The sequence below is a fragment of the Heteronotia binoei genome, chromosome 5 (assembly GCF_032191835.1).
Source record: "Heteronotia binoei isolate CCM8104 ecotype False Entrance Well chromosome 5, APGP_CSIRO_Hbin_v1, whole genome shotgun sequence".
NCBI lineage: Eukaryota > Metazoa > Chordata > Lepidosauria > Squamata > Gekkonidae > Heteronotia > Heteronotia binoei.
Window position 1 is genome coordinate 121,189,747 of NC_083227.1, and position 26,857 is coordinate 121,216,603.

The 26,857-nt window shown below is 40.5% G+C and overlaps 1 protein-coding gene across 2 annotated transcripts in view; it reads left to right on the forward strand.

The window, feature by feature from the left end:
* The window catches only part of FAM114A2 (family with sequence similarity 114 member A2), a 25,859-nt gene extending 1,083 nt beyond the window's left edge, over positions 1-24,776 (forward strand). The window contains exons 2-14 of one of the 2 annotated variants that reach the window (XM_060240268.1): positions 3,075-3,283; positions 5,468-5,567; positions 6,162-6,257; positions 8,836-8,951; positions 13,286-13,420; positions 13,583-13,741; positions 14,192-14,315; positions 16,865-16,944; positions 19,256-19,384; positions 19,686-19,825; positions 20,010-20,082; positions 21,058-21,111; positions 22,854-24,776. In XM_060240268.1, the coding sequence (XP_060096251.1) occupies positions 3,089-3,283; positions 5,468-5,567; positions 6,162-6,257; positions 8,836-8,951; positions 13,286-13,420; positions 13,583-13,741; positions 14,192-14,315; positions 16,865-16,944; positions 19,256-19,384; positions 19,686-19,825; positions 20,010-20,082; positions 21,058-21,111; positions 22,854-22,955 (1,503 nt within the window). In that variant the 5' untranslated portion in view covers positions 3,075-3,088 and the 3' untranslated portion in view covers positions 22,956-24,776. The remainder of the gene's footprint in view (positions 1-3,074; positions 3,284-5,467; positions 5,568-6,161; positions 6,258-8,835; positions 8,952-13,285; positions 13,421-13,582; positions 13,742-14,191; positions 14,316-16,864; positions 16,945-19,255; positions 19,385-19,685; positions 19,826-20,009; positions 20,083-21,057; positions 21,112-22,853) is intronic. The other variant, XM_060240269.1, reaches the window with a different exon arrangement.
* Positions 24,777-26,857: the final 2,081 nt, after the last annotated feature.

A 26,857-nucleotide genomic window follows, 5' to 3' on the forward strand; every position in this document is an offset into this window, starting at 1 on the left:
AATTCATATGTATCCGGGGCTGGGGGGGGGGCTGTTTTTTCAGGTAGAGGTACCAAATTTTCAGCATAACATCTGGTGCTTCTCCTCAACCCTCTTCCTCAAGGTTCAAAATGATTGGACCAGGGGTCCAATTCTATGAACCCCAAAAGAAGCTTCATGCTCGTGCAATCCAACAGGAGCACTGGCCATGCAGAAAACAAGACCCTAGTCCTGGAATTCACCCCATAGAGACAATCATAAGAACATAAGAGAAGCCATGTTGGATCAGGCCAACGGCCCATCAAGTCCAACACTCTGTGTCACACAGTGGCAAAAAATGTTATATACACACATACACTGTGGCTAATAGCCACCGATGGACCTGTGCTCCATATTTTTATCTAAACCCCTCTTGAAGGTGGCTATACTTGTGGCCGCCACCACCTCCTGTGGCAGTGAATTCCACATGTTAATCACCCTTTGGGTGAAGAAGTACTTCCTTTTATCCGTTTTAACCTGTCTACTCAGCAATTTCATCGAATGCCCACGAGTTCTTGTATTGTGAGAAAGGGAGAAAAGTACTTCTTTCTCTACTTTCTCCATTCCATGCATTATCTTGTAAACCTCTATCATGTCACCCCGCAGTCGACGTTTCTCCAAGCTAAAGAGTCCCAAGCGTTTCAACCTTTCTTCATAGGGAAAGTGCTCCAGCCCTTTAATCACCCACATATATCTTTTTATTCATTCCCACTTTCACATTTTGCCCCCCAAAACCCCATAACAATGTTGGGATCTAATAGGCAAATAAATGAACAAGGAGACTTGTTATTTGATTTTTTTTTCACTGTGAATGTAACTTTTAATTGATTTCTGCAGGACTGTACTTATAAAGTTTTGCACAGAACATTACCAGATTTTTTAAAGCAAGGGAGTATCACTCATTCATATCTCATTTACTCACATGTTCATGTTTTTTGGGAGGCCAAAAAAGGAGGATGAAATATGAATTGACAACTTCGGAGTTGGTGCCATGCACAGTCTCAGGATGCAGTGGGTGAAGTCCAACTGTACCTTCTTAGAATCTTTATACAGTTCTGTGGTTTTAGTTCTTGCTTGGAACAACCTCTTACATGTGTTCAGAATTTCCCCATTTTTCAGCCCAAAATTTGCTTCATTATTTTTTCTTTCTTCCTCACTTTTGGTTTCCTTGTCTTAGAGAGTCTCCTCCTTATTTTTCATCAACAGCTGTAACTTGTTAGTGTACCTTACCTGACTATCTAATGCAGGGGTGTCAAACATGCAGCCCACGGGCTGGATCCGGCCCGCAGAGGGCTCCAATCAGGCTGTTGTCTGCTTCATTCTCCCTTGCCTGCTGTGCTTGGTTGCCATTTTGTGTTTCTCCCCAGCGAACAGCCTGCCAGCAAAGCAGCCTTTCTTGGCTCCTTCCCTCTCCCCCAAAGGGAGGAGGAAAGAGGAGGAACCTCAGCCAATAAGAGCCTAGCTCTATAGCTCTGCTAGGTGATTTAAGTTTGCCAGACTCAATTAATCACCCTGCAGAGCTACTGAGCCCAGCCTCTCTTCCTTCCTGGCTGAGGCTCCTCCCTCTCCTTGTGCCCTGAGGGAAGGAAGGAAAGAGACAGAGCTTCCTTTGCCCAGTTCTCACCATCGGGAGAAATACGAAGAGCACTTTTAAGACTAGTGGGGTTTTATTGAAGGTATGAGCTTTCTGCCTTGTCACAGAGGGGGGGAGGAGATTTGTTGGGTTTGTTATGGGTGCAGCTGGGTTCCCATCATCTTTTTCATTGTATTCATGCCCTCCAGTCTTTCTCAATAGGAAAGTATGTGAACTATTTAGAAGAGAAATAACAACAAGCTAGCATTTGGCTCTGTGTATGTTTTGCACAGGTCTAGCCCAGGTTTACCCAGGAAATTTCCATTGATTTTTCTTTCACATTTTCCTTTGATTGGGGATCTTGAATTTAGACTTCCCAGATAGTAGGATGATACTAATCATTGTACATGGCTGTCTCTGTTCTTGTACTGCCACACAGGGGTTGTAGTTATTTTTCTGGAGAAGACTAGTTTTGCAGACAAGCACATAGCCCTCAGTCTGTGCCATGGTGCCTTCACGTAGTCTTGACCAGCACATGAAGCAACTTATGTACAAAAGTGCACAATGCCCAGATGCTTCATGTTTTTCTCTAGGTCTCAGGCTCAAAGCATTGACTATGAGATCTTTGTAATGAATGTCAATAAATCAAAAGTTGGTTTGCAACTTATAGATGTGCACACTTGAACAGCACTTGAACAACATATTCAAGATTGGTACAGCACAGATATTGTCTGCAGTTTTTGATGCAATAATTCATAGCAAGAGATGACATCAGACTGTTAAAACAAAATATTGCAAGAGTGCTCATGTTTTAAGTAAAAGAAATATTGTTTGTCTGCACCCCCTTTATACAGTTTATATGTACGCTACTTTACATTACATCTTATGACACACATGGCCTGGCCCGACAAAGTCTTATTTATGTCAAATCTGGCCCTCATAACAAATAAGTTCGATACCCCTGATCTAATGTTCTTCAGGCTTCCTTACACCTTTCTCTCAGACATCTTTTCATGCTCATTCATCGCTAGAGATGAAAGGGTAAACAGAGGTGAATCTTTTATTATTCAAATAATTGGTTCTCTGTGTTGTGCCTTCAAGTCACTCCCAACTCATGGCAGCGCTCCAAAATGTCCTATCATTAACAGCCTTGCTCAGATCTTTCAAACTGCAGGCTGTGGCTTCTTTGACTGAATCAGTCCATCTCATGTTGCATCTTCCTAGCATTATTGTCTTTTCCATTGTCTTCTCCTAATGTGACCAGTGTGATAGACTCAGTTTAGTCATTTTGGCTTTTAGGGACAGAACCGGTTTGATTTGATTTAGAAATCGTTAACTACATAGCTATATATGATTATTGGTTTCACAGACACCCCATTTCAAAAAGGAAGCCTTTTTGCATATGGTTATTGTGTGGATAAGTAAGGTAGACTATATGCTACACTGAAATGCTCTTATAAATTATAACCATTTTTAACTCTAGCATGGGATATAAACATGTCTCAGAAGGATAACACGTCATTGGAGGAAGATACATATGCACTTGCTAAAAATGATCAGAAGGTGGAGGATGTTGGACCCACTGAGACTGATGGTGTGGAAGCAGAACCAGCAGCTATGACACGGAAAAGGCCTGAATCCAAAACATCTGAGCCTCCTACTATGCAAGAGTCATTAGCCCAGAAAGTGCCGGTATTTGTGTTTAACCTGCTGTTACTAAATTCTGACTCTTATAATGTTCATATTTTGAATCTTATTCCCTTCATAGCAATCGTTTGGGGTGCTTTGCAACATTATCTTTGTGGATCTGTTAAGTCTTTCTTTTTAATTTTCCATTCATTCCATCCATCCTTACAGTGCATTGCTAATATTCACAGTTTTGAGTTTTGGTTACAATGGAAGCAAGAGTCAGATTTTCAGTTGAGTTTGTTCTAAAATAGTTTAATGTTGACACCACAGCGGAGGGCATTGTTGCAGGCTGCTGCTGTTATTCTTGTGTAGGAAACAAAAATCTATTTTTTTTTTTTGCTTTTTGGAGAACCATGCATGTTTCTAAACAGTGACATGCTAGTGGAGTGCTCTGGAAAAGGTATTGAGAGAAAAACCTGCTGAAGAATGATGTCAGGCACTACTGCACCTGCTTCTTTCAGGACTTTATTTTGAAAGGCAGACTATATGTTTTTTTAAATAAATAAACCACTTCTGATGTGGTAGAGGAATGGCTGCTTGGCTGTATCTAGGTTTCTGAATCCCACATCACTGGGAGATTTTCTGTGCTCATATATGAGATAGCAATGGCTGATGAACCATTTTGGAGGGGAAGAACTTTTCTCTCCAGACCGAAGAGTGGTCATTATCTCCAGGTAAGTATATGGGAACCAGTACCATAATTTCTGTGGTGGTCCACTTGCTTTTGGGCAGACGTTAGCTTCTGTATTTAGGTAGAAGTTTGGGGATGGGACAAAGGACTGTTACTACTATAACATACTCTGTATGGGGTTATCTTAATGACCCACCAGATGAATGAAATGGCATATATGTGACCCTGTTGGAAACTGAGTTCTGAAAGTGTGTAATATTAGTGATTTACTACTTACCTTCCTTACACAATTCAATATGCATGTTTTGTCCTACAAGGCCTTGAACAGCTTGAACTTTGTACAGCTTAGATGCCTGAGATTGTAAATCTCTAATTTGCCAACCTAGTAGGCTTGCCAATCCCCAGGTCCCAGCAGGGTTTCTTCCGCTTTCCCAGGCTCCTTCCTGCCCCCAGTCAGCTGGCTGGCGGGGGGAAGCCCCACCCCCAGAGGACCATGTGCCTTTCCACCTCCGGAGGCTTCAGTCTCCGATTGAAAGGCTTCCTCTTGGGATGGTGTGTCTGTGTTACTTTAAAGAAGTTGGCAGCAACTCGTGAGTAGTGAGGCCAATCCCTCGCTTCAGAGTCACCAGAAAAGGGGAGGGGGAGGAAACGTCTACTGAGCACTTCATTATTCCCTATGGAGATCAATTCTCAAAGGGTATAATGGGGAATTGATCTGGAGGTTTCGGGGGCTCTGGTGGAGCTGTTTTTTGAGGTAGAGGCACCATATTTTCAGTATAGTATCTAGTGCCTCTCCCCGAAGTACCCCCCAAGTTTCAAAACTATTGGACCAGGGGGTCCAATTCTATGAGCCCCAAAAGAAGGTGCCCCTATCCTTCATTATTACCTATGGAAGGAAGACATTTTAAAAGGTGTGCTGTCCCTTTAAATGTGATGGCCAGATCTCCCTTGGAGTTCAATTATGCTTGTCACACCCTTGTTCCTGGCTCCACCCCCAAAGTCTCCTGGCTCCACCCCAAAGTCCCCAGATATTTCTTGAATTGGACTTGGCAACCCTACAACCTAGTCATGTATATTCATTGTGATCTTTAAATGATAGCCAAGTTAGGCAGGCACTCTTGGTTACCTCTGTGCTGAGTTAATTGATATTTCAATCAGTTTTATGTTTTCAAATGATATGCCACTTTCAGCAACTGCTAGCAGAAATAATTACTTACGTGTACAGTGAATGAGTAAATAAGCTGAAATAGCAAGGCCTCTCCAATTCTCCCTTGAGACTCATCAAAGTGTTAGTATTTTCTAGTAGAAGTAAATGACCTTGTTGGAGGCTAAGTGTGATCTAAAACCAAAACAAAACTGTTTATAGAAATTTGTTATTAGGTCTTCTCTCCTGCTGATTTATTGAGATGAAACTCCTATTTGCACCAAGTCTTGTGGATGGAGTGGGTTAGATACAAATTTACATTTTTGTTTGCATGTTATCCTAACTGTAAATATTTTTTGAATTTCATAGATATTGTTGATAGGTCAAGCATCTCATTTTCTTTTTCTTAAAGGACTCTAGTTCTATCAATCAGTCACAGACAGGATGGGGGTCCTGGGGGAACTGGGGAAAGAATTTACTGTCAACTGCTTCTGCTACAGCGGCTACAGTAGGTAAATCCTGCTAAAATTTTGATAACAATGTACCTTAAAAACCAAGTCAAATGTTCTTTCTCATTTAAAGTTTCTTTTTCCCTTCAGCTTTTAGAAGTTAGCTGTAGCAAATGCAAATTGTTGTATGGGAAATGTAAAAGCAAAATAATCAGGACAGTGGGATCAATAAGGTTATAAATTAAAGAACCAACTCAAAAATAAAGAGTTTGATCCTGTGAGTGCAAGAATTCTAGACTTTCCCCCCTTCCCACTGGAGCTCTTCTGACCCTTGTAAACTTTATTCTTGGGTCAAGGATATGCACTAGTAGCCAAATGAGTTAAGCAGCTACATTATGGAGGGAGAAGGGGGCAAAATCACTCCCTTCTTTCTCTGCCATGAACAGAAGTCTGTAGAAAGGGCTTCAGTAGAACACAGGGAAGATCCCAGAACACCAGTGCTTTCAGCTGTAGCAGTGATGGCTAGCTTGGACAATGCCTTTATAGGTTTCTCTTTACTTTTTCAACTTAACTATGCTTCCCTGTCTTGTTCTCAGTTTACTTGGCAAAGTATTTTGTTTTCAACTAGGACTAAAATAATATTTCTGCATTCTTTAGGTCATGGAATCTCAAATGTCATTGAAAAAGCAGAGACGTCCCTTGGGATCCCCAGCCCTAATGAATTGTCATCTGAGGCCAAAGATGTTACAGAAGGTCTGTTTTTCAAAGTTTTCTGCTTGTGGCCCTGTGATTGATGGTGTTATTTTAACACTGTTATTTCTTATTCAAAGGATTCTGTTCAGTCTTGCTAGAAAAGATGATGTAGTAGTCTATTGTGTGTGGTTTACCTATGGGCTCTCCATAACACTTGCTTTTGCCTCCTCGTTCTGTTATCTGAGATTAATATGTATACATTCTCTGGGAGGGATGGCAGCTGCAATTAATACTCTCAACTGATCCAATAATGAGGTTAAAGGTTTTGCATGCAAGGATTATAGGCAAATAAGAGGAAACAGTGCAGATGAGGGTGTAGAACACTATGCCTGTGTTTTATAATGCAAATGGCATCTTGTGCCTGATCTAGATGTCTTATCAAATTGTTGCATTTGGTACTAATGATACAAGATGTCTAGAATACAAAGAACCACATAACTAGTTCTATATGCCCAAATATTATGGTTCTTGGATAGAAATCTTTACCATCACAGGGGTAGAAAATGGACAGTAAAATCAGTAAATCAGTTTTTTTCATCTTGGTAATTAATTTGTCAGGGTTTTTTTTTTTTAAAATAGGTCAGTAAAATCAGTGTTTCCTTGTTTTTGTGAATGCAATTTGTGGGGTTTTAAAATTTTTGTTACTGCATCTTGGGGAAAACATGATTTCCCAGTATGAAGACAGATGCTTTTTATGGTTTTTGAAATCTGGAGATATTTTGACTGATGAAAGGGCCAGCATGTCCTTTCTGAACTCTGAATGCCCATTGATGGTCAAAGAAACTTTATATAATGTATATAAAAACAAGGTATACTGTATTAATACCACACAGGAACTTTTACAGATAGCAAGAGCAGCTCATGTTAATTACAAGCAATATTGCGATGAACAGCATGCCATTAAAGAGAAGGAGCAAAAAGAAAAGAAAGGGAAAAGACAGAGGAGTTAGAAAGGTTTAAGAAGATACCATGAAAAGAATAGTATATAAGAGAAGGAAACAAACTGAAAAAGCTGAGACAAGAACAGAATGAGATGAGAATGATTGCTTAAATGTTACTAAGTGATGCAACCAAATGTGTAAGGGAAGCTGCAGAGACAAAATATATGGTGGGATTCAGCTTGACAGAGCTCATGCTAGAAGGAGTAGAGATAGGGTTGCCAGGTCTTAAAAGACTTAGTGCACTGGGCACATCAGTGTTGTAGCATTTTGCTCAAAAGCTCTATGGTAACCATAGAGTTTCAGCCCAAATGCCAGCTGATGTCATCTTACCAAAGGTGATGCAGGAGGGGGCTGTATGGGCGTGGAGCTTCCCCCACCAGCCAGTTTGCTGGCGATGGAGTGGAGCTCCTATAATCGGGAGAGCCCCTGCTTCAGCCAGGAGTTTGGCAACCCTAAGAAGAGGAAGCAATGGAAGAAGAGTTCAAGAAAAAAAAAGACTTGTGGATGCAGTGCAGAAAACTGTTGAGAAACAAAAGAGTTTATTAAGAACTTCTTTTTTCATCTAAAAGTCAAAGGTAAAGTAAAACCAAAGACAAGTCTTACAGTAATTATGGTTTGTTCTCATAATGATTATTTTATGTATTATTTTTATGCTTTGCTGTTTTATTATCTGCAATATGAGATTATTTTTAAAAGGAAAAAAAATTGCCTTAAATTTTGTACAATAATGAAAACATTGTCCTATCTTCGTAAAAAAAAAATCAATAAAGAGGTGTATGATAGCTTGCTATGGGGATGGTGGAGGCTAGATAATAATTTTTAAATGAATTCCCAGTTCTATTTTTAAAATGTTAATTTATTGATCGGCTTTCTTACTTATTTGACTCAGCCTTCCATCCTTCAGATGCCTTACAAAATAAAACAAGATAAAATCAAACTATTAAAAAACCCCAGGTAATAGAACTCCAAAGCATAAAAGCACGTGGACCCAGAAGATCTAGAAGCTTAAAATGTTCCTCTTAACAGTTCTCAGGCTAAATCCAGCTAGTCAAATACAGACTGAGAGTCAGCTGATGCAATAGTTAGAAGGAGCCTGGTTGACCAGTGTCAGGACTAGGGTCTTGGGAAATCCTGCTTCAGATACTAAATGTGCAATGGAAGCTGTCTGAGTGAACTTAGGCTAGTCATATACTGTTAGCTTAAACTGTCTCACAAGTTTATAGTGTTAAATGAAGCAGAGGAGAATGATATAAGAATATTTGGGTTCACCACTGGGGAAAAAAACAGTGGGGCATAAATAAATTTTAAACAATGCAAAGAGATCAGACCCTTAGGTAAAATCTTGGGGTGGTAGCAAAGTGGGGATTTGCAGTGGGAGGAGGGAAGTTGGCAAAAATGGCTCTCCTCTTCAAGTGGTTGAAGTGCATTCCAGGAATGGAAAACATGATTAGGGTCTTTGACATTATTTGCACAACATAAAGCTGAGATTTAGTATGGGCATTTTACACATTCTCCTTTTGAAACTAAACTGCATATTTTGAACCACACGACAGCCAGTATCTGCTCGCAGTGCATGCTTTTCTGTTGGGATACCAACATTTCTAACCCTTTAAATCTCATCACATTTTTCATTTCAGAATGCCACAATTCTGCAATAATCAGTGACTGCAAAGGAGACCCAGAAAATCCTTCACTATCCATTAGTGGTGCTTTTGGAATGTTTTCTACCATCTCTGCTGCTGTTCAGAACACAGTAAGACAGGAATACATTTTGACTCTTTTTTGCACTTTATCATTAAGCCTTTGTTCCAGTCTTCAAATTGAAGGTGGTATATTATGTTCCATTGAGTGATCAGTCAGGCCTTTTGTGTTGTTTATGTTTTTATTTACTGATTTATTTGTGATCATTAAGTCTGTGATTCTGCATGTATATTAAGAAAAAAGATTCTTAGCCTAATATGTTATGGTGGAAACTCTCAACTGCAGAGTGGCTTTTAAATGGCTTTTGGCATTTTTTCCTGAAGGTGGCTTTCCTGCTGTGTTTAGGGCCTGTCAACTCATCAAAGCCACCAAGTATTACAGCGTCTTTCAGTTTGCAAAAATGTAAGGATTGTGTACAACACATAATAAGAGCCCTGTGGTGCAGAGTGGTAAAAGCTGCAGTACTGCAGTCTGAACCCTCTGCTCAAGACCTGAGTTCGATCCCAGCGGAAGCTGGTTCAGGTAGCCGGCTCCAGGTTGACTCAGCCTTCCATCCTTCCAAGGTCGGTAAAATGAGTGCCCAGCTTGCTGGGGGTAAAGTGTAGATGACTGGGGAAGGAAATGGCAAACCACCCCATAAAAGTCTACCGTAAAAACGTCGTGAAAGCAACGTCACCCCAGAGTCGAAAATGACTGGTGCTTGCACAGAAGACTACCTTTACAATTTTTACAACACATAATAGACAATACAACAGTGATAGAGACTGGCGGTACTAGGGTGTTTTAAAGTAACAGAAAACCCCAAGGGGCCAAAAAACCCCATCTCCAAATGAAAAGATAGAAGTGCAAACTTGGAAACAGTCCAACTGAAATTCACAAGGTGGGTGCTCCTGAGGAGTGTAGCGTCAACGCAGCCGCTTTCTTAAAAAGACGTATCTCTAGATTTTGATGATGTTTCAATTCTTTCTTCAGTTTGACGGCTTAATTATTTAGGAACGACAATGGTAATAATAATTACCAACCAGGGCTTAAACAAAAAAAATATAAATTATACTTTAACATATCAGAACAGTAATTATATGCAAAAGCTTACCCCTGTTCTGCATTCTCTGATCATAGCATTAAGCTTCTCATTTCTGTGTGAACATCAGGCTCTTTCATTATGGAGCCTATCCTACCTTAGTTTTAAAGGGATATTTGCTGCTGCTTACCAGGTGTAGCCAATGAAATTTAGATAAATGCTGTGTATTCCATCTCCTTGTTAAGACCATATGGTTCATATGTTTTAAGTCTAAATATAAATTTTACCTCCATCTGTAATAAAATCTTTTTCACATCCTCTTTTTTGTATTCTTTGTTTTTATACACATAAATTACACAGAATCCCATGTCCTCTGGGTTATGTCGCATGCTGATGCAATGATCTTTCATTGGGGCATTTTCCACACCCCTGGAAATTCTGGCCCGATGTTCCAGCACCTGTATATTTACTGCACGTGTGGACATGCCTGTGTATTGCATCCCACATTTGCAAAAAGCCTGATATATAATGTTCCATGTTTCAAATCCTGCAAAGAAATCACATTGAATATGAAGTTCCTTCATTTTATTCAAAAATGCTGTCCCCTCCAGAATGTATTTACAGGCCATGCAATTTCTGCATTGAAAAAAACCTTTTAGTCTATTAGCTGGCTGTAATGGTCTAAGAATATCAGCCCTGACCAGCTGATTTTTAAGGTTTCTCTTCCTTCTCCAACCTATCTCTGGTGGTTCATTGCATCCTGGCAAATGTACCACAATTTGCCAATGTTTTCTAATTATTCCACTAATTTTGTTAGAAAAAAGAGAGTATTGAAAAGCACAAGTTAATTTTTTCTTTTTCTCCTTCTGTTTATATTCCAAAAGTTGTTGTCTGTTTAGAATGTCTGCCCTATTTTTTGCCTTTATAATGCAGAAGTGCAACCTCTTTCTTTGAGATGGCAAGCTAAAGCTTGTGATTCCCTTTTATAGTCTGATTCATAGGTCACATTTCACTTTAAGCGCAGAAACTGCTCATAGGGAAGGTTATATTTCAGATGCCATGGATGGAATGAGGTATATTCTAAAAATGAATTTTTGTCTGTCTCTTTGTGAAAGGATTATACTGCTAAGTTCCCCCTTTCATCTATGAATACAGTTGTGTCTAAAAAAAATAACCATTTTTTCATTGGCTGTCATTTCAAACTTGATGGTGTTGTGTCTACTGTTTAGCCATTCAAAAAATTCCTGTGATTTTTCCTTTTTGTTATATAAAATAAAGATGTCGTCCAAAAATCTTTTGAAGATCCTGATGTGTTTAGCAAAAGGATTTGTTGATACATTTAGGATAATCCTATTTTCAAATTGATGCATAAACAAATTTGCAAGGTTCGGGGCCGCCGATTTCCCCATCACCATTCCATGTCTTTGCATATGAAAAGTTTTGTCAAACCTGAAGTAATTTTGTTCCAGGAGAATATCCAAGAGCTCAAATGTGTGGATGGGTTCTTCATTTATTCTGCTTGCCAACATATCCTCAGTTACTGATCTGAGCTCCCCCTGTGGTATATTAGTGTACAAAGCTTTGACATCAAGCATTACTAATATGTCATTTTTATTCACCTTCAATCCTTCCACTTGCTTGATAAAAACGTGGTATCCTTTATAATTAAATGTCGCGCCCCGTGTTGCTGCCCCTAGTAGCCATTGCCATCCCAGAACCTAGTCCTTTGGCTGGGGTCTCAGAACTGGGTGGGGTTAATATCACCCTTTTGACCCCCACATCCCCACTGAGACTGGCTCTCTTCTCTCTGGGTGGCCCAATCCACAAGCGTTCTTCCTCCTCAACCCCCTCCCAGTTGTCACCTTTTATCCCCTTCCCATCCATCTGCCCTCCTCCCATGCTCAAACTCTGTCCCCCTTTATAACCCGAGACATCCAGTCATCAGGTGTTGTCATCTCCTCCCCCATCCCTCCTCCTCTCTGGCTCTGCTCTGCCCTCTTACCTCCACTACTCCCCCAGCGGAGCCACCCTCGGCTGAGCAGTGAGAGCCGGCTTCCCTTCTTGCATGCCCCCTAGGTGTGCCCCTGTGGGCGCCAGATAGCTCGGCCAAGATCCTCCATGATCTGCTGGGCCCCTGCTTGACCGTCACTCAGCCCAGTGGTCCCCAGCATACCCTCCCTGACTCCCAGGTAAGCCTGCCAGGGTTTGTGCCATGGGGCCTGTGGCAGAACCGGCCCAATTCTGCCTTCAGACCCAGTCCTGTCAACTCCCTTTTGAGTTGCCAACTCCTGAAGGGAGCTTATCCTCTTCCCACCACTAGGGCATGCTGCCACCACCTGTTCAGTTTAGGGTTTCCTGATCGAGAGGAACAGCACTCCCAATCCCCCTTGCCAGTTCTGTGACCTCAAGGTCCTCTGCCAACCCAGCACCCAGTTAACTCAAGAGACCAAATTCCTTCTTTGGGAGATCCTTGGAGGATTGGCACTTTACCAACTGTCTTCCGCCTTCCCTGGACTCCCCTCTTTCAGTAGCATGGTCTAAGATGGTTGGGGAACCTATGTGGTACAAAGGGACTACCTTTTTAAACAGACAAAATATTTATTTAAAATTTATAACTATATACAGGCATTATAAAATAGTGAGCAGAAGACATAAATTAAAGTAGGAAAAAACGCTCATTCTCTCCCTGATATACAACTGGCCCTGACCATACTATCCAGAACCGTCTCACCAGCCTCCAAGACTCAAATAAAAACTCAAACTGACTGTCAGCTTCCCCTGACAACTTTTAACTGCCCATTTCCCTCCAAAAACCTCTAATATAAAACCCAGTTCCCACCCAGGAACTGGTTTTCCCTCCTGCAGCCTTCTGGGAGACCAGCCTAAAAGACTTCCTGCCTCTCTAAGAGGGCTCCTCAGAATTGCTGCTTCCAGATCGGAGGGGAGTGGGGGGGAGGAAGAGTCTAGGCCGAAGCCTGACTCCAGTTTGATGGCCTCTTCCTGCCAACTCCCAGATAACCACTGCCTAAAATGGCGTTTCTCCACAGGGCCTTGTCAAGGCTCCGTGGGCTCTCGGGTGGCTCACAGGGGGTCTTCTAGTGGAGTCCTGACTGAGTTTCACCACGACAAATATTTTCTCTTGCTTTGGGTTTTTAATTTATAACATAAAGTAATAGCATACCATACTCATTATTTATTATAATCTGTGAGTTAGTGAAGAAAGGACATCCTAAAGTTGAAGCACTTGGTCACTAGATTCCAATATGTGTGGTACTTCTCATAAATTTAGGGATATGTGTTTGTGTTTTCCTCAGAGGCTAATTCTGAGTTACATTCTTTCTCAAATGTGAACTTGCATTTTCTAGGGAAAGACCGTTATCAGTGGGAGTCTGGATGCATTAGAGTTCATTGGTAAGAAGACTATGGATGTGATAGCTGAAGGCGACCCTGGATTTAAGAAGACAAAAGGCTTGATGAACAGGAATTCCACACTATCTCAGGTAATAGCTTCCTCCAGGCTCCCACATTACACCAGAGAATGTCATTTTCTTGGGAAGGATCCCTGTTGTTTCAGAACACCAGATACTCCAGGCATAAACCTTTCTTTTGGCCATTCGCTTTTCATTCAGCACTTGTTAACACTCCAGTTTTTCCATTTGCAGATCTTGAGAGAGGCAAAAGAGAAAGAAGAACAGAGGACAGCTACTGAGGTTTCCATGGCTACAGAGAAGAAAGCCCATTATGGTCTACTCTTTGATGAGTTTCAGGGTCTTGCTCATTTGGAAGCTTTGGAGATGCTTTCCAGAGAAAGTGAATCAAAGGTAATAGCACTGAGCATTTTATTTTTTACAGTTGAGGAGGAATAAAGATATATACCTTTGTAAATGCTTGAGGGATGGAACCTTTATGTCAGGTGCACAAAGCATCACACACTGGAAATAATAATGAGGAAGAAGCCAGAAAAATTGCTTCCCATCCCTTTTGTGTAGTGTGTGCTTAAATAAGAGGTTGCTCTGTCCTTGTTGCACTGGCTGGCAAAGCTATTGATCCTGCGTAGTCAGTGGAGTTGTGATATATGAAAAGTTTCATACTCATATTACCTAAGGGGACAGGGGAGAGCATGCAAATGTTGTGCCCCCTTTCTCAAAGTGGAAATTGCTTTTATCAGTCAGTCTGAAATCACTACGGCAGCCTTACTTTTCATGCCCAGTGTGAAGCATTTCTGCTGAAGCAGTTATAGTTCTTTTTGTGGCTTTCTTTTCCTTGCTCAGGTGAAGTCTGTTATTGGCACACTGTCTGGAGCAGAGTTAGATGCGTTAAAGACAGAGTTGGAACAGCTCAAAGAAGCGTTTTCATTAGCTGAATTTTATGATGACGAAAAGGAAGAAAAGGAAGGTAATTGTGAGAATTCTGACTGTAAGAGTTGACAGCACTCTTTCAAATTAATTGAATGGTGAGATAATTTGTTCAGTGGTTAGTAAGTGTGCAGCAGTAATACATGAGCAGCTCAGACAACATCAGAGGAAAAGACCGAGTCAGTCAGATTAAGGGTCCATTGTGCCATTATTCAATTTCTCACAGTGGTCATGTCTGGAATTTTAGAGAAAGCACAGGGCATTAATTGAGTATATACTCCATGCACCTCACCTTTTGCAGGACATTTTATGGATGCCCTTGGAAAAATCTCATTAGTCACTGCTGTTTGTATCACTCATTTAGTTGTTACATTTGTACCCCATGTTTCCTCTGATGACCTCAAGATGATAATATTGGTTGTATTTTTTTTTCCTGAAGGCAAACCTGTGAGTAGGTTATGTTGAATAGTAATGACTGGTAAACTGAGTGCATTTTGTGGCTTTGATTTTGAGTGCTCTTGATCCCAAGTCCAACACATTGTGGCCACACTGGTTCCCATGACCATCTTGGTTTTCATATAAACTCTTACATGGTTTTCTCTTATATAGCTGCCATTTCGCAAGTCTCTCAGCAAATGGAACTAGCGAACAAGCACAAGGCACTATGTTAAAGTGGCTTCTCAAGCAGCTACAGTATTTAAAAGTGTATAGTTCAATAAAAATTCCAAATTAGTAAATGTCTCAATTTATTTGCTGCATGAATCTTGTTCAAGACAGGACGTGTGGAAAAATTAGTTCACTAAACACATTTCAGTTTCACTAAGGTTAACTGTTTGTGGAGGCACTCCAATATAAAACAGCACCAGCAAAAAATCAACAAAGCGACAGGCAAAACTGGTCTATTTTCCTGTTTAGCTCAAAGCTTTGTTAAAGCACAGCTTTTTCATTCAGAACGCATTTCCAATGATTACATCCAGTGCTTAACTCTCCATCTTCCAACAGCTATTGTGCTCTCCATCTTGAGAAGCTGCTTTACACAGTGCCTTGTGCTTGTTCACTAATTTCACAAGTCTTCGGCAGAGAGTGCCTGTGAATCTGATTCTTAAGCCTCAAATATGTGTTGCCCAATCTGAGTCTGAGGACCACTGAGTCTGAGGACCACTGTTAGGGGCTTAGTTGACCAGTGCTAGAAATACTGGTTAGTGCCCCAGGGGAATGTCATCCAGCATGCCTGCCTTTGAAACACTTACCCTGTAGGAGATCCATCTCTCTTTGAAAGACAGCTTAGTTAGATGTAACAAAGGATGTATGTGAAAGAAAGGTGACTGTGCTTACCGTGCTTGGAAGGGACTTCATAGTGGTCAGCAAGTAGAATGAGCAGCTGACCAGTCAAGTTCCAAACACTAAACTATGAGCCACATGCTTTCCTTGCCCTCAGGCGTATTCATAGGGAGCTTATTCCCTATCAGAAATGTTAGTCTTTAAGATGCTACTGAACTCCTTTCTACTGGGCTAGTAAGGATTGACTGCTCAGCAACCATACATATGATATATATGTAGAAGTCTCTGTTTTATACTCCTTATACAGACCAGTCAAACTAAGTACAGCTGGGAAGCATTATGTATTTGTTGCATCCTTTAATTAATTAAAAGCAGCAGTAGTGCCAGGAAGGTGAAAGAGATCTACTCTCTCTTTCAAGATTCATCCCCCATAGCCAGTTGGCATCCTCTCCTAGAGAATCCAACCTATAGGCTGCCAGTTTAGCAGTCCATATTGTAAAGTGTTTATGTATCAGCTTAGTAGGAAAGCACTCTTCTACCAAAGCTTTCCTTACATCAAACATTTTTTGGGGAGGGGGTGTATCTGCTTGTACAAATGCTTTTCACTTGTACTAAATCTGGCTTCTAGCCTTTGTTGTACAAGTGTAGAAATTTATGAGCATGTAGCAGCTTTTTCTGTTGTGTGAACATATGGTGCTGCATGCATAATGAACAAACAGTTGGCTCTTAACATCATTTTAAATTCTCTGAGGCTTCACTGCAGGCAGATGTTTATAGCTAGTTGTGAGAGTAGCTCTTTCAATGCTGTGTGTTTTTTTCTGTTTGGCCAGTTCCACATGACAATACATGGGGTGAGATTTATAGAACTCATTCCACATACAACCCTGGGGGCTTTAGGGTCATGTTCCTCCTGCCCCACCTCCCCCAGTGCCACTGAATAAACCTTCTGTCCAGTACCATTTTGGTCCATGGGGAGAGTGTGGAGGACTGAGTCTTCACTGTTGTGTTGAGTGCTTCCCAATGTGAGTGCTGCCTCTGGCAGAACATTCAAGAGTCAGAAAAGACCTTGGTAGCCTTCATTTGCTCTGTGATAATGGTGGTAGCACTGTGTAGCAAGGGCCTTTGCTGCATTGTAGCTTTGGCAGTGCTGCAATTAAGACAGTGACAACAGAGAAGGCTCTGGAAATGCTTTCTCTTAGCCATTCTGGGCCCTTTAGAGAGTACACACCTTCTGGAGAACAAGGATGTATATGCATAGCAAGCTTTCCTATCGGAGGTGTAACATTCAGCTGCTGTTTCCTTTTTCAGAAGGTGAAGACTTCACACAGGAGATAAGGGGTCTTTTTTCACAACTCCATGTTTCAACAAAGCCAGACAAACTGACCCAAGTAAGTTAACTCCAACAACCAGAAGATGACAATACAAAGGCTATCTAGGGCTTTTTGTGGGCCTGAAAATTCTTTGGAGCCTAAGGGCAATAGCCTGGGCAATGACATTTCCCAGGCTACTTGAGTTTTTTTAAAGCAATAAGAGGTATTTTGCAAGGTGAACACCAGATATTGTGAACCTTGCAGATTATAATTGGCATATCTTTTTGAAGCTATTCTTGTGTTATAGCTCTGTTTAGTTACTGTTTTTTGAGGGTGTTGGGTCCATGAATTTTAGGTTGTTCTCATGGGATATTGATTCAGATTGGTAGCTGTGTTGGTCTGAAGCAGCAGAACAAAGTTTGAGTCCAGTGGCACCTTTAAGACCAATAAAGTTTTATTCTGGGTAAAACTTTGTTGGTCTTAGAGCTGCACTGGACTCAGACTTTGTTCTCATGTTCACAATTTTATGAAACCTCAAAAGTATGTCTTTACTTCAACTACAGTTAATGCACTTGCTAGTTAGAGGCAGTTTATTTTGCTTTCTACTAGCCATAGACTAGCAGCACACTTTTCACAGTAGCTTGTAGTACTGTGCAGAGCCACTGAGTGGTACTGTACTCCAGAAGAGAGACCTATTTTCTAGGTCTGACTTTAGAGCAACATAACCTGTCATTTGATGTAAAGGGGAAATAATTGGTGTCGAACTCATTTGTTACAAGGGTGTCGAACTCATTTGTTACAAGGGCCAGATTTGACATAGGGACTTTGTGGAACCGGGTCATGTGTGTCATAAAATGTAATGCAAGGTAGCAGAGATATAAACTTTATGAAAGACTAGGAATAAGGCCCATTTTGAAGAAAAATACAATGGGCTCTAGAAAGAGGCTCTGGGTGAGTGCACCTCCACCCTTGCTATCTTTCCACTCACCCAAGTGAAGGCTTTCACTCTCCCCCACACCTCAAAGGGAGCTGATCTTCTGTCTGGAGAGCAGTTGTAGTTCTGAGTGATCTCCAGCCCTCATCTGGAGATTGGCAACAGTGATTCCCCAGGAGGGAATGACTGGTTTGGAGGGTGGAGTGTACCTATCTGAGGTCCCACCCCTCCTTAAACCCTACCCTCTCCAGACTATACCCCTCAAATCTTCAGGAATTTGCCAACCTCGAATTGGCAACTGCTAAGTCACATTGGCTATCATAGGGGGGCTGCTGTTAAACAAGAGCAAGCAGCCAGGCCTAGCTAAGTCATGCCAGTCAGGTGGCATCAAGTCACCACGAGGGTCTACAGGGCAGCCATGTGGTCAACCTTCTCCACCTTTGTCAAGCATTATAGAATTGATCAGATAAACTCAGAGGTGTCCTTCGGCAGGTGGATGCTGCAACAGGCTGTGGAGTAATAAGAAGGTAGAAAGAATCCCTCCCCCACGAATGACATCTTGGGCATATAAGCAATCTAGATGACTTTCCTCTTTGAAGAAGAATAAAGCATTGGAACATACCTGAAGGTTTCTTCTCTTCAGTGAGGCAAAGTCATCCATGTCCTGCCCAGGAAAAGGAAGACAAATGGAAGATATTGAACAGATTGAGGATAATGTGGAGTTGGGCTGTTCTAAGACTGGTGGGTCAGCCAATCCAACCAGGTGAGATTTACAAGAAAATTTGCATAGGCCTGCTTTGGGGCTAGTGGAAGTGTAATCTAACCAATCTGGATTACTTTGTCCCATTGAAGAGAAAGAACCTTCAGATAGGTTGCAATGCTTTATTCCCAACTGTTCTGGTCCTGCTAGATGGCACACTTGGAAGAAGATCCCATGTCTGAGACATACAAATAGAAGCAGGCTTGATTCTTAGTAGCTGGAATCATGAAGGGCAGGAGAAGGTTTAACCCACCCCAGTGGTATCCATTTAAAATTGCCAATTACTCTGATGGAAAGACACGGTTACTATAAAAGCAAAACCACAGTTACTATAAAAGCCTACGGCCTTGCCCTCATGACAAAGAATTCTGCTGGGAGCAAAGAATCCTTCTGCCTTCATGCATTCATTCATGCATACACGTGCACACCCACACACAAGCGTGGTAAACATTTTGCTAGAATAATAGTCTCAGCATACTTTTGAAACATGATAAAATCTGACACCTCTCATATTCTTTCGGAAAGCATTATTAGGGGTAAAGTTCAGTAGGTTTCCAACTTCCTCATTCTGATTCTTTTCACCAGACTGGATGTGTGTGTGTGTGTGGAGCTGCTTCTTCCACCTGCACATATGTAGAATTGACCTCTTTCTTGTTAAATAATGTGCATGTGGGCATTTGTTCCCTCCTGGGCAGGCAAGGAGCTCTGCTTGTGAATTAGCCCACGGCCTCAGCATGCAAATTGCAAAAGAAGAAAAACCAAAGGAAGAAGACCAGCGTGTGGGCTTGGGGAATGCTGAGCAAGAGGAGAAAAAATCAGTAGAGGTAACGCAATCAAAATTAGGTTTCAAAGTAATCTGACTGCGGATGTGCTTCTGTAGTCTATACTGGGAATTCACAGCCAACTTAGTTATCATTTTTGCAGGATGGCATTGGGGAAGAGCTGGAATGGACATTAGCATATTTGGGTGGCATTTTTAAAATATTTTCAAGAATAGTTTTATTATTGCATTGGTTTTGCTTTGGTTGTTACCTTGGAGCAGGTCTCTCAAGAGGCTCCTTAAATTTTTTCTTGATGAAGAGATATACAAATTCGTAGACTAATGTCTTTTTCTCACTTTTGCAGGACATTCATGCATCTGCGATCAAAAGCCTGGCTGAACTGACAGCCTACTCTGTTGAAGTATTCCACAAAACCGCTGCACTGGTTCTGCACGACCAGGAACAAGAAGTGTTAGCTGCAGACCGAGCCAAAGCTCTCTCACAGTAAGAATGGCCAGACTTTTTTTTTTCAGTTTTGTTGAAGACTCATCTCTTAATTTCTTTTTACAAAGAAAGAACTTTTCTACAAGGAATTTTAAAAAGAGAAAATATAAGCAACTATTGAAAAGAACTCTATGAAAGCACACTGTGTTCTTTACACTTTAATTACTGTGCATTTTTTCCCTAGAATGACCATTGTGCTGTGTAAAGAACTCTCATCCCTGTCTAAAAGCTTTGCTGCATGCTTAACAGCTGCAGGGGTAAGTTTGAAAGGCTGGCTGTATGAAAACAGATGAGCAGTGCTGCCACAGTTATGCAGTGAACTTAAAAATGTATCTTGCCCATTCTTTATTTGTAAGATTTACACGCACCCTTTTGTTTAAAAAGCACTTCAGGCATCTTAGAAAAATAGAAGGTAGCACAGTAATATAACCTTTTTTAAAAAATGTGAAACACAAAGAAGTTAAGTAGAAAGCAGCAGTTAAAATCTAATTTGCCAGATCTAACTTATAATTTTAGGAACAGCCACAATTTATAAGCAATAAACTGAATGTAAAAATCTCAAAAACAACTTGGCAGAAAAATTACCTACTTTGGGGGGGGAAGTAGTTTAATTAGCTCCACCGTCCCCCACCCCCCCAAGAAAGCAAGTGTTGTATCTGACCTTCAGAATGCCAACAATGAAGGGGCTACTTGGCATGTTGGTAAATGGCATGCTGTTGTCACTGATAGTTGTAACTAAATCAGTAGAATGCCAGACTTTTCTTATCACTCTTCATATATGAAAGAATGAGGAAGGATATGTCTTCTTCAGGCTGAACTGTCATCTTACAGACATCTTAATGAAGAATTTTGTCTGTTAAAGATTCCCCATTATTTTATTCTCTGGAAAGCTCAGATTGGCTTAGGGGAAAATGTCTGGCTTGCTCCCTCCCTCTCTCTCACACACATACTTTCTGTGGTATTTATTCTTACTGACCTCTTTGTTTTCTCTCAAGAAACTTGCCATTCCAGTATTTGTAGCGAAGATTCTACCTGTAGCTAAGCATACTTTTGCCACAGAGTAACTTTTTGTAACTGCATATTTCAACAGAATTATTCTTAACTGAGAAAAGTTTAAATTTATTTTTTTTAAAAAAGAAGTCAATAAAGCCTTATTAAATCAGTTGTGCAAATGAACTTTCAAGAGGCTGTACTTAATTTTTAAAATGCAGTAATATATTCAATCTTTTCAGGTGGAAGAGAAGGGAGATGTCCTTAACCCTTTAATCACTGGAGTGTTTTTAGAGGTCAGTTTCAAAGATTAATGTTGTAATGTGGATCTTTGTGCCTGTTGCTGGTTTTGCATTTATCTGAAGTGATTGGTTGATGAGTGCATGTGGTAAGAGAATTTTATGTAGACATGACTAGTGAGATTGGGTATTTTATTGAGTTTCTTAATATCCTGCCTTTCATCTAACTCCAGGCAGCCTACACAGGATTCCTAGGAGGCCTTCTATCTAGGCATGACCAGAATTTCCTAGCTTCAGTAAAGTTGATGCATCATGCACCCTCCTCCTGAAACCTTATTAATGAAATTTCATTACAACAGAGTCTATTGGCAGGATGGATGGTGAAGAGTGGGAGGTTAGGAACTCTTTATAACTGCTTGTTTTAGACAGACTGTGGTTATGCTGTAAAGCTTTAACATGAGTTCTTGGCACAGTCATTAATATTTTCAGCTCCTCACCCCCCTTAAAGTTAGCAAGATCATAGCTCTTGTGGATTGTAGAAGAACGTTAAGAGCATCTGAGTAATTTTTTTTAAATGAAGCAGGAGTGGGAAATGGTGCAGCTTTCAATAGACAGGGGATGGGAGTTTCTGCAAGCTGTGTGGTGGTTTCTCAATTTTCCTATGCTATGAATTGCTGCATAATGAGCCATGGCTGGATGGCTACAGCAGAGTCGACTGAAGTTAAATCCAACTAAGATGGAGGTCATGTACCTGAATTGAGGGGAGGTAAGTTCGTGCATCCAGCTCCCAGCCCTGGTGAAGAGTCTGGGAGTGATTCTGGTGGCCTCCCTTTCCATGGAGGTGCAGATCACAACAGCTGTGCGGTCTGCCTTCTTCCACCTATGGCAGATCAGGCAACTAGCACCATACCTATCCTCCCAAGATTTGGCTACAGTGATCCATGCAATGGATCTTCCAGGCTGGATTATTGTAACTCACTCTACGCTGGCTTGCTCTTGAAACTGATCCAGAAACTGCAGCGGGTGCAGAATGCGGTAGCTCGCCGGCTGACTGCATCACCTATACGGGTGAGCATACGGCCAGCACTCCGTGACCTGCACTGGCTGCTTATAGAGTACTGGATCCGTTTCAAGGTGTTAGTTTTGACTTTTGAAGCCTTACGCGGCTTGGGACCAATATACCTATGGGACCGTCTCCTTCCATATACACCCCGGAGGTCGCTTCGTTCAGCCTCCCAGGATCTTCTGATAGTCCCCGGCCCAAGGGATGCCCGTCTTGCCTCTACCAGGGCCAGGACTTTCTCGGTCCTGGCCCCGACCTGGTGGAATCAGCTCCCAATAGAGATCCGGGCCCTACCTGGCCTACTGGCCTTTCATAGGGCCTGTAAAACGGAGCTGTTCCGCTAGGTCTTTGGATGAGGCAGCGGGCATCCATCTATTAGATTGGTTGGCCTCCCCCTACGCCTTTACGGCCCACTGCATCACTATATTGTGGAGCTATACCATCTTGCTTATATCACCTTGCTGAACTAACTTACTGCACTTACTGAATGTTGAATTTGTTTTTTATTATGATTTTATTGTGATTTTAATTTAAATTGTTGTACTCACTCTGAGCCCCCAAAAGGTGGAAGGGGCAGAATAGAAATAAACTAATAGTAATAATAGTAATCATAATGTGCACTCAAATGACAAATTAGGAAAGAGGTGATGGGACGGAAAGTAAATACTAACCTTTCTAACAATAGGTTTTCTGTGTAGAAAGGGAAGCTCAATATGATTGTCCTTTTTGTTTACAGGCTTCCAACAGCGCTTCATATATCCAAGATGCCTTCCAGCTGCTCTTGCCCGTTCTGCAGCTCTCTCACATCCAAGCCCAGGCAGAATTAACACAGCAGTAACATGAATCAGACACTACTTGAGCAGAATCCCGATCTACCTGCCTGATTCAGCAATGGGATAGGCATGTGCAATAAAAGACAAAAGCTTTGGTATCTAGTATTTCACCAGCCAGTGATAATGTGCTATGTGGCCCTGATTGGGGAATGTAAGTTAATGAAAAAGTATGAGAAACAACTTAGCAAAGTTCAAAGAATGGGCGGCTGTATCTGGGTGTCTGTTGTTCTTAGTTTCCGTTATTCTTGTTAATGAGATTGTTAAATCTAGAGAAAGGCAGAGTGGTATAACTACATGGATGAAGGACCCTAGAAGAATTCTTGAAGTAAAATATCAAACTTTTACATATATATTTGGAACAGATTTCCGAAGATAAATGTTAACCAATCCAAAGTGAAGGTATTACACAAACAGTGTTGGACCAAGTGATCCATCAGTGAAAGTCACTAATAGTCATGGATCTTTCCTGTGGTCCCAACTGACCTGGGAAGCTCAATTCCATGAGCTATGGAAATTACATGAGCTAATAGCAACCCAGGGGTGTTTGTGGAGAATGCATACAGAGAGGGAAGGAGGGGAACATGGGAAAGCTCTGTGATCCTTGCATTCATGGATCATTAGATACACACCAATCTCTTGGGAGCAATTTTATAATTTGCCCTTCTCTGACTTGGAAAGCATATGAAATTAATCAGCAACAAAATTGCTAAGATTGCAGTCCCTATACAGAGTTACATGAGAATAAATTTCAGGGAACTTGATGTGACACTTTGAGATAAAGACACTGAGGATTATGCCACAAACACTTTCAAGTGCAGCTGACCTGGTACAGTTCTAGCTTTGTCTGTTTTTAAAGAAAAGATTGGAGATTAATTGGGCAGGATAAAACTGTTTCTTTTGAATGATGCTATTTCCAGATAGAAGAAACAAAATCTCTGTAGGCATGCTTCATGTGGGGAGGGCAGACTCTAAGATACGATGATCAACAAATTTTAAATGCCTTGCTCTCTAGTGATAAGTAAAAAGTAGCTCAAAATGGTTTCATTCAAGTCAAATTCAGGGCTATTTGATACAAGAGGGAAAATAACAACAATGGTAAATTCATAAAGTTGATACGTTATTTTGTTCTTTATACAAGTGGTTGTGTGCTGTTGGCAGACCTGTTTAGGACTCCTTAAATATCTAGACTCCCTCAATATAGACTCACTTCCTCATAATAACAAGCCCAAGACCTTTAATAGATTTATTCTTTCCTTTTAACAGAGCTGACCATTTGCACTGTTTTATCTTGTACCACTGTGAGAGGTTGTGTTTGCTTGTGCTTTATATCCTATTTTGTTCTGGAAGGGAATATTAGTATTTTATTTATGACCAAGCATTTATTAGGGTCATAGTGATCCTTTCCAATGTGTTCATTTTTTGTGGAGTAGAGGGACATATTTTTAAACTGGAAAATGAAGGTTCTTCTTCCAAAGCAGAGAGAAAAGTTTAAATGGAGTCAGATGGCAGCTTGCAAGAACAGGAGAGAATGTTCCACTGTCTTCAGGATGAGTTCATTATCATGATTTTAGCATTTATTCCATAATCCAGAATCTTCATTTAAAGCCTTTCATTGCTAAATCTTTTTACTGAGGTATTCTATAGTATAAGAAATGTGTTCAATTTTATACATCAGGACAAAAAAAAAAACTTCCTCTATCTTTAGATAGTTTATTATTTTAAGCAGATTCTGTTTCTAAAAAATTATATTTTGAATATGTATGATATTTGTGAAATCTGCACTGTATTTTAAAATGAGAATAAATGTTATTCTATGATGGTATAAAGGTGATGTTTCCTGTTAACTGCTAAATTGTCCAACCACTGTCTCTGGGACATCTTTATTGCCCCCATCTCATCCTTAGAATTCCCCCATCTTTTCCTTAGAATTCTTACTTTCTATGGACCAAAGTCATCTAATGACAGAAGAATTGCAAAATTTCTCAGGTTTGACATGGTATTTGAAAAAGCAGGGAAGGCTGCTTGTTTCAATAACAGTTGTTTAATATAAATGTCTTCTGTTGTATTTAAAGGAGCAGAGAAGGCAGTGATAGTTCATCATGGAGATAAGGGAACCAAAGATTGAGTCCATTTCAGTATTTAAAATGAGATGCTACAAGCTTACTATAAATGAGAAGCTTACTTTAAAATGAGAGCTTACTATAACTCTGGTCATGCCATGCAGTTTCAAAGTGGAGATCTGTTAACTTACTGTTCTATTTCCATCCATTTCCCAAATATGCTTAGTATTGAATTTGCCTTTTTATCTATTGTGTAGATATCTGTGTTAAGTTTTCTGCTATAATATCTTTCGAGGATAACAACCAATTTGGACAACCTCAATGTATATGTTTGTCCCTCTTTATCTAATTTTTCTTTTTTTACTAAATCTCATCTGCCTTTCTTTTGACCAGTCATTCAGTTTAGAGTGATGTCTTCAGAGTTCTTTATGGCCTGTTTGGGATTTCAGTCCTGAGTAACATAATGTCTTTTGCAAATTTGACTGCTTCATCCCTCACCCAAGACTGCTTGTGAAAACTGCCCATTTAATCTTACCACTTCCTGGTTTCTAATTTGTTACCCTTCTATAGGAGAATTATCACATGATTTACCATTTTCTTGGGAGCTTTTTGTATGGGAATTGAACTATAGAGTGTTATTCACTGTTTTCACTTGGTTTGTAGTCTGTCAAAGAATTCTAAAAATCAATGAGAAAAGGCTCCCCATGACAGAAACCAGTCTTATACTTCAACTTGTTAAACTTCCTAGTTGTTCAGGTAGCCCTATTAGTTTCCGTCAATTAAACTATTACATAAATCAGAGTGACAACTCTGTAAGTTCTTGTTACTACCCTGGACCTTCTTTTAAATTGATGCTATATTAGGAAACTTTCAGTTATTTGGCAAGGAGTCTGAATTTAGTAATGTTTAATGTTTGTTGAAAGATTCCTATCTGAATAGATGAAACTTTCCTGATCCAACTATTGGCTGCTTTTTGCTTATTTAGAAGCTTTCTATGCTACCTTTTCACCCAAAGGTGAATCCCCCTATTATATAGAAGCAAGAGATATTTTGACCTAGATAAATGCCAATTTTTTTAATTCTTCCATGTAAAATCCCTTTTTAAAATCCATTTTAAGATACTCATGCATTTTGCAGAGAACAATTTCAACAACCATGCAGTAGCCATATAGACTGAATATTTCCTGCAGAATCATTTTCAGTCCTCACTGCTGCATAATATTTGTCCTATTTATTCTTCCATGTGTGTGGGGGGGAACCTGCTGTGAATTGATGCTGAGATGAAGGTGGTAGTAGCACTGGTGAATATACAATGAGTGGGATCAAATTATTTTCCTTCCCTGTGTGAAATTGTTTTATGCATTGGCTTAGAAAGCTTAATCCCCCCTGCTGATGTGCTCTTTTAAAGAGAGAAAATAGATATTTATTTAAATGGAATAATAGTATGCTTTTTTCCAACTCTTTCCCTTGTTCAATCTGGTTCAACAAAGATAAAGCCCACTAGAAAATACTTTGCATCCCAAGGGAGAGTGGTCAGTCTCCAGCTGGCTGTAGGAGACAATGAAAAGACAGGAAGAGGGAAATGTACGTTGGAAAATGTGTGTGCTAGCCAAATCAGTAGATGAAAAATGGTGTGGATGAAAAGGTAGGAGTGGGAAGCAATGGATTATCTCATTTTCTGATGGAACCCCTCCCCCCCCAAAAAAGTTAAGATAATGGGGGAAGTGATCAGAAGATTTTTTTCTCGTAAGGGAAATACTCAAAGTAACTGCATATCAGCATCTTGACAGGGCACTCAGAAAAGTATTTAACAAAGACCAGTTCTGATGTTTAGTCAAGAGTGGCTT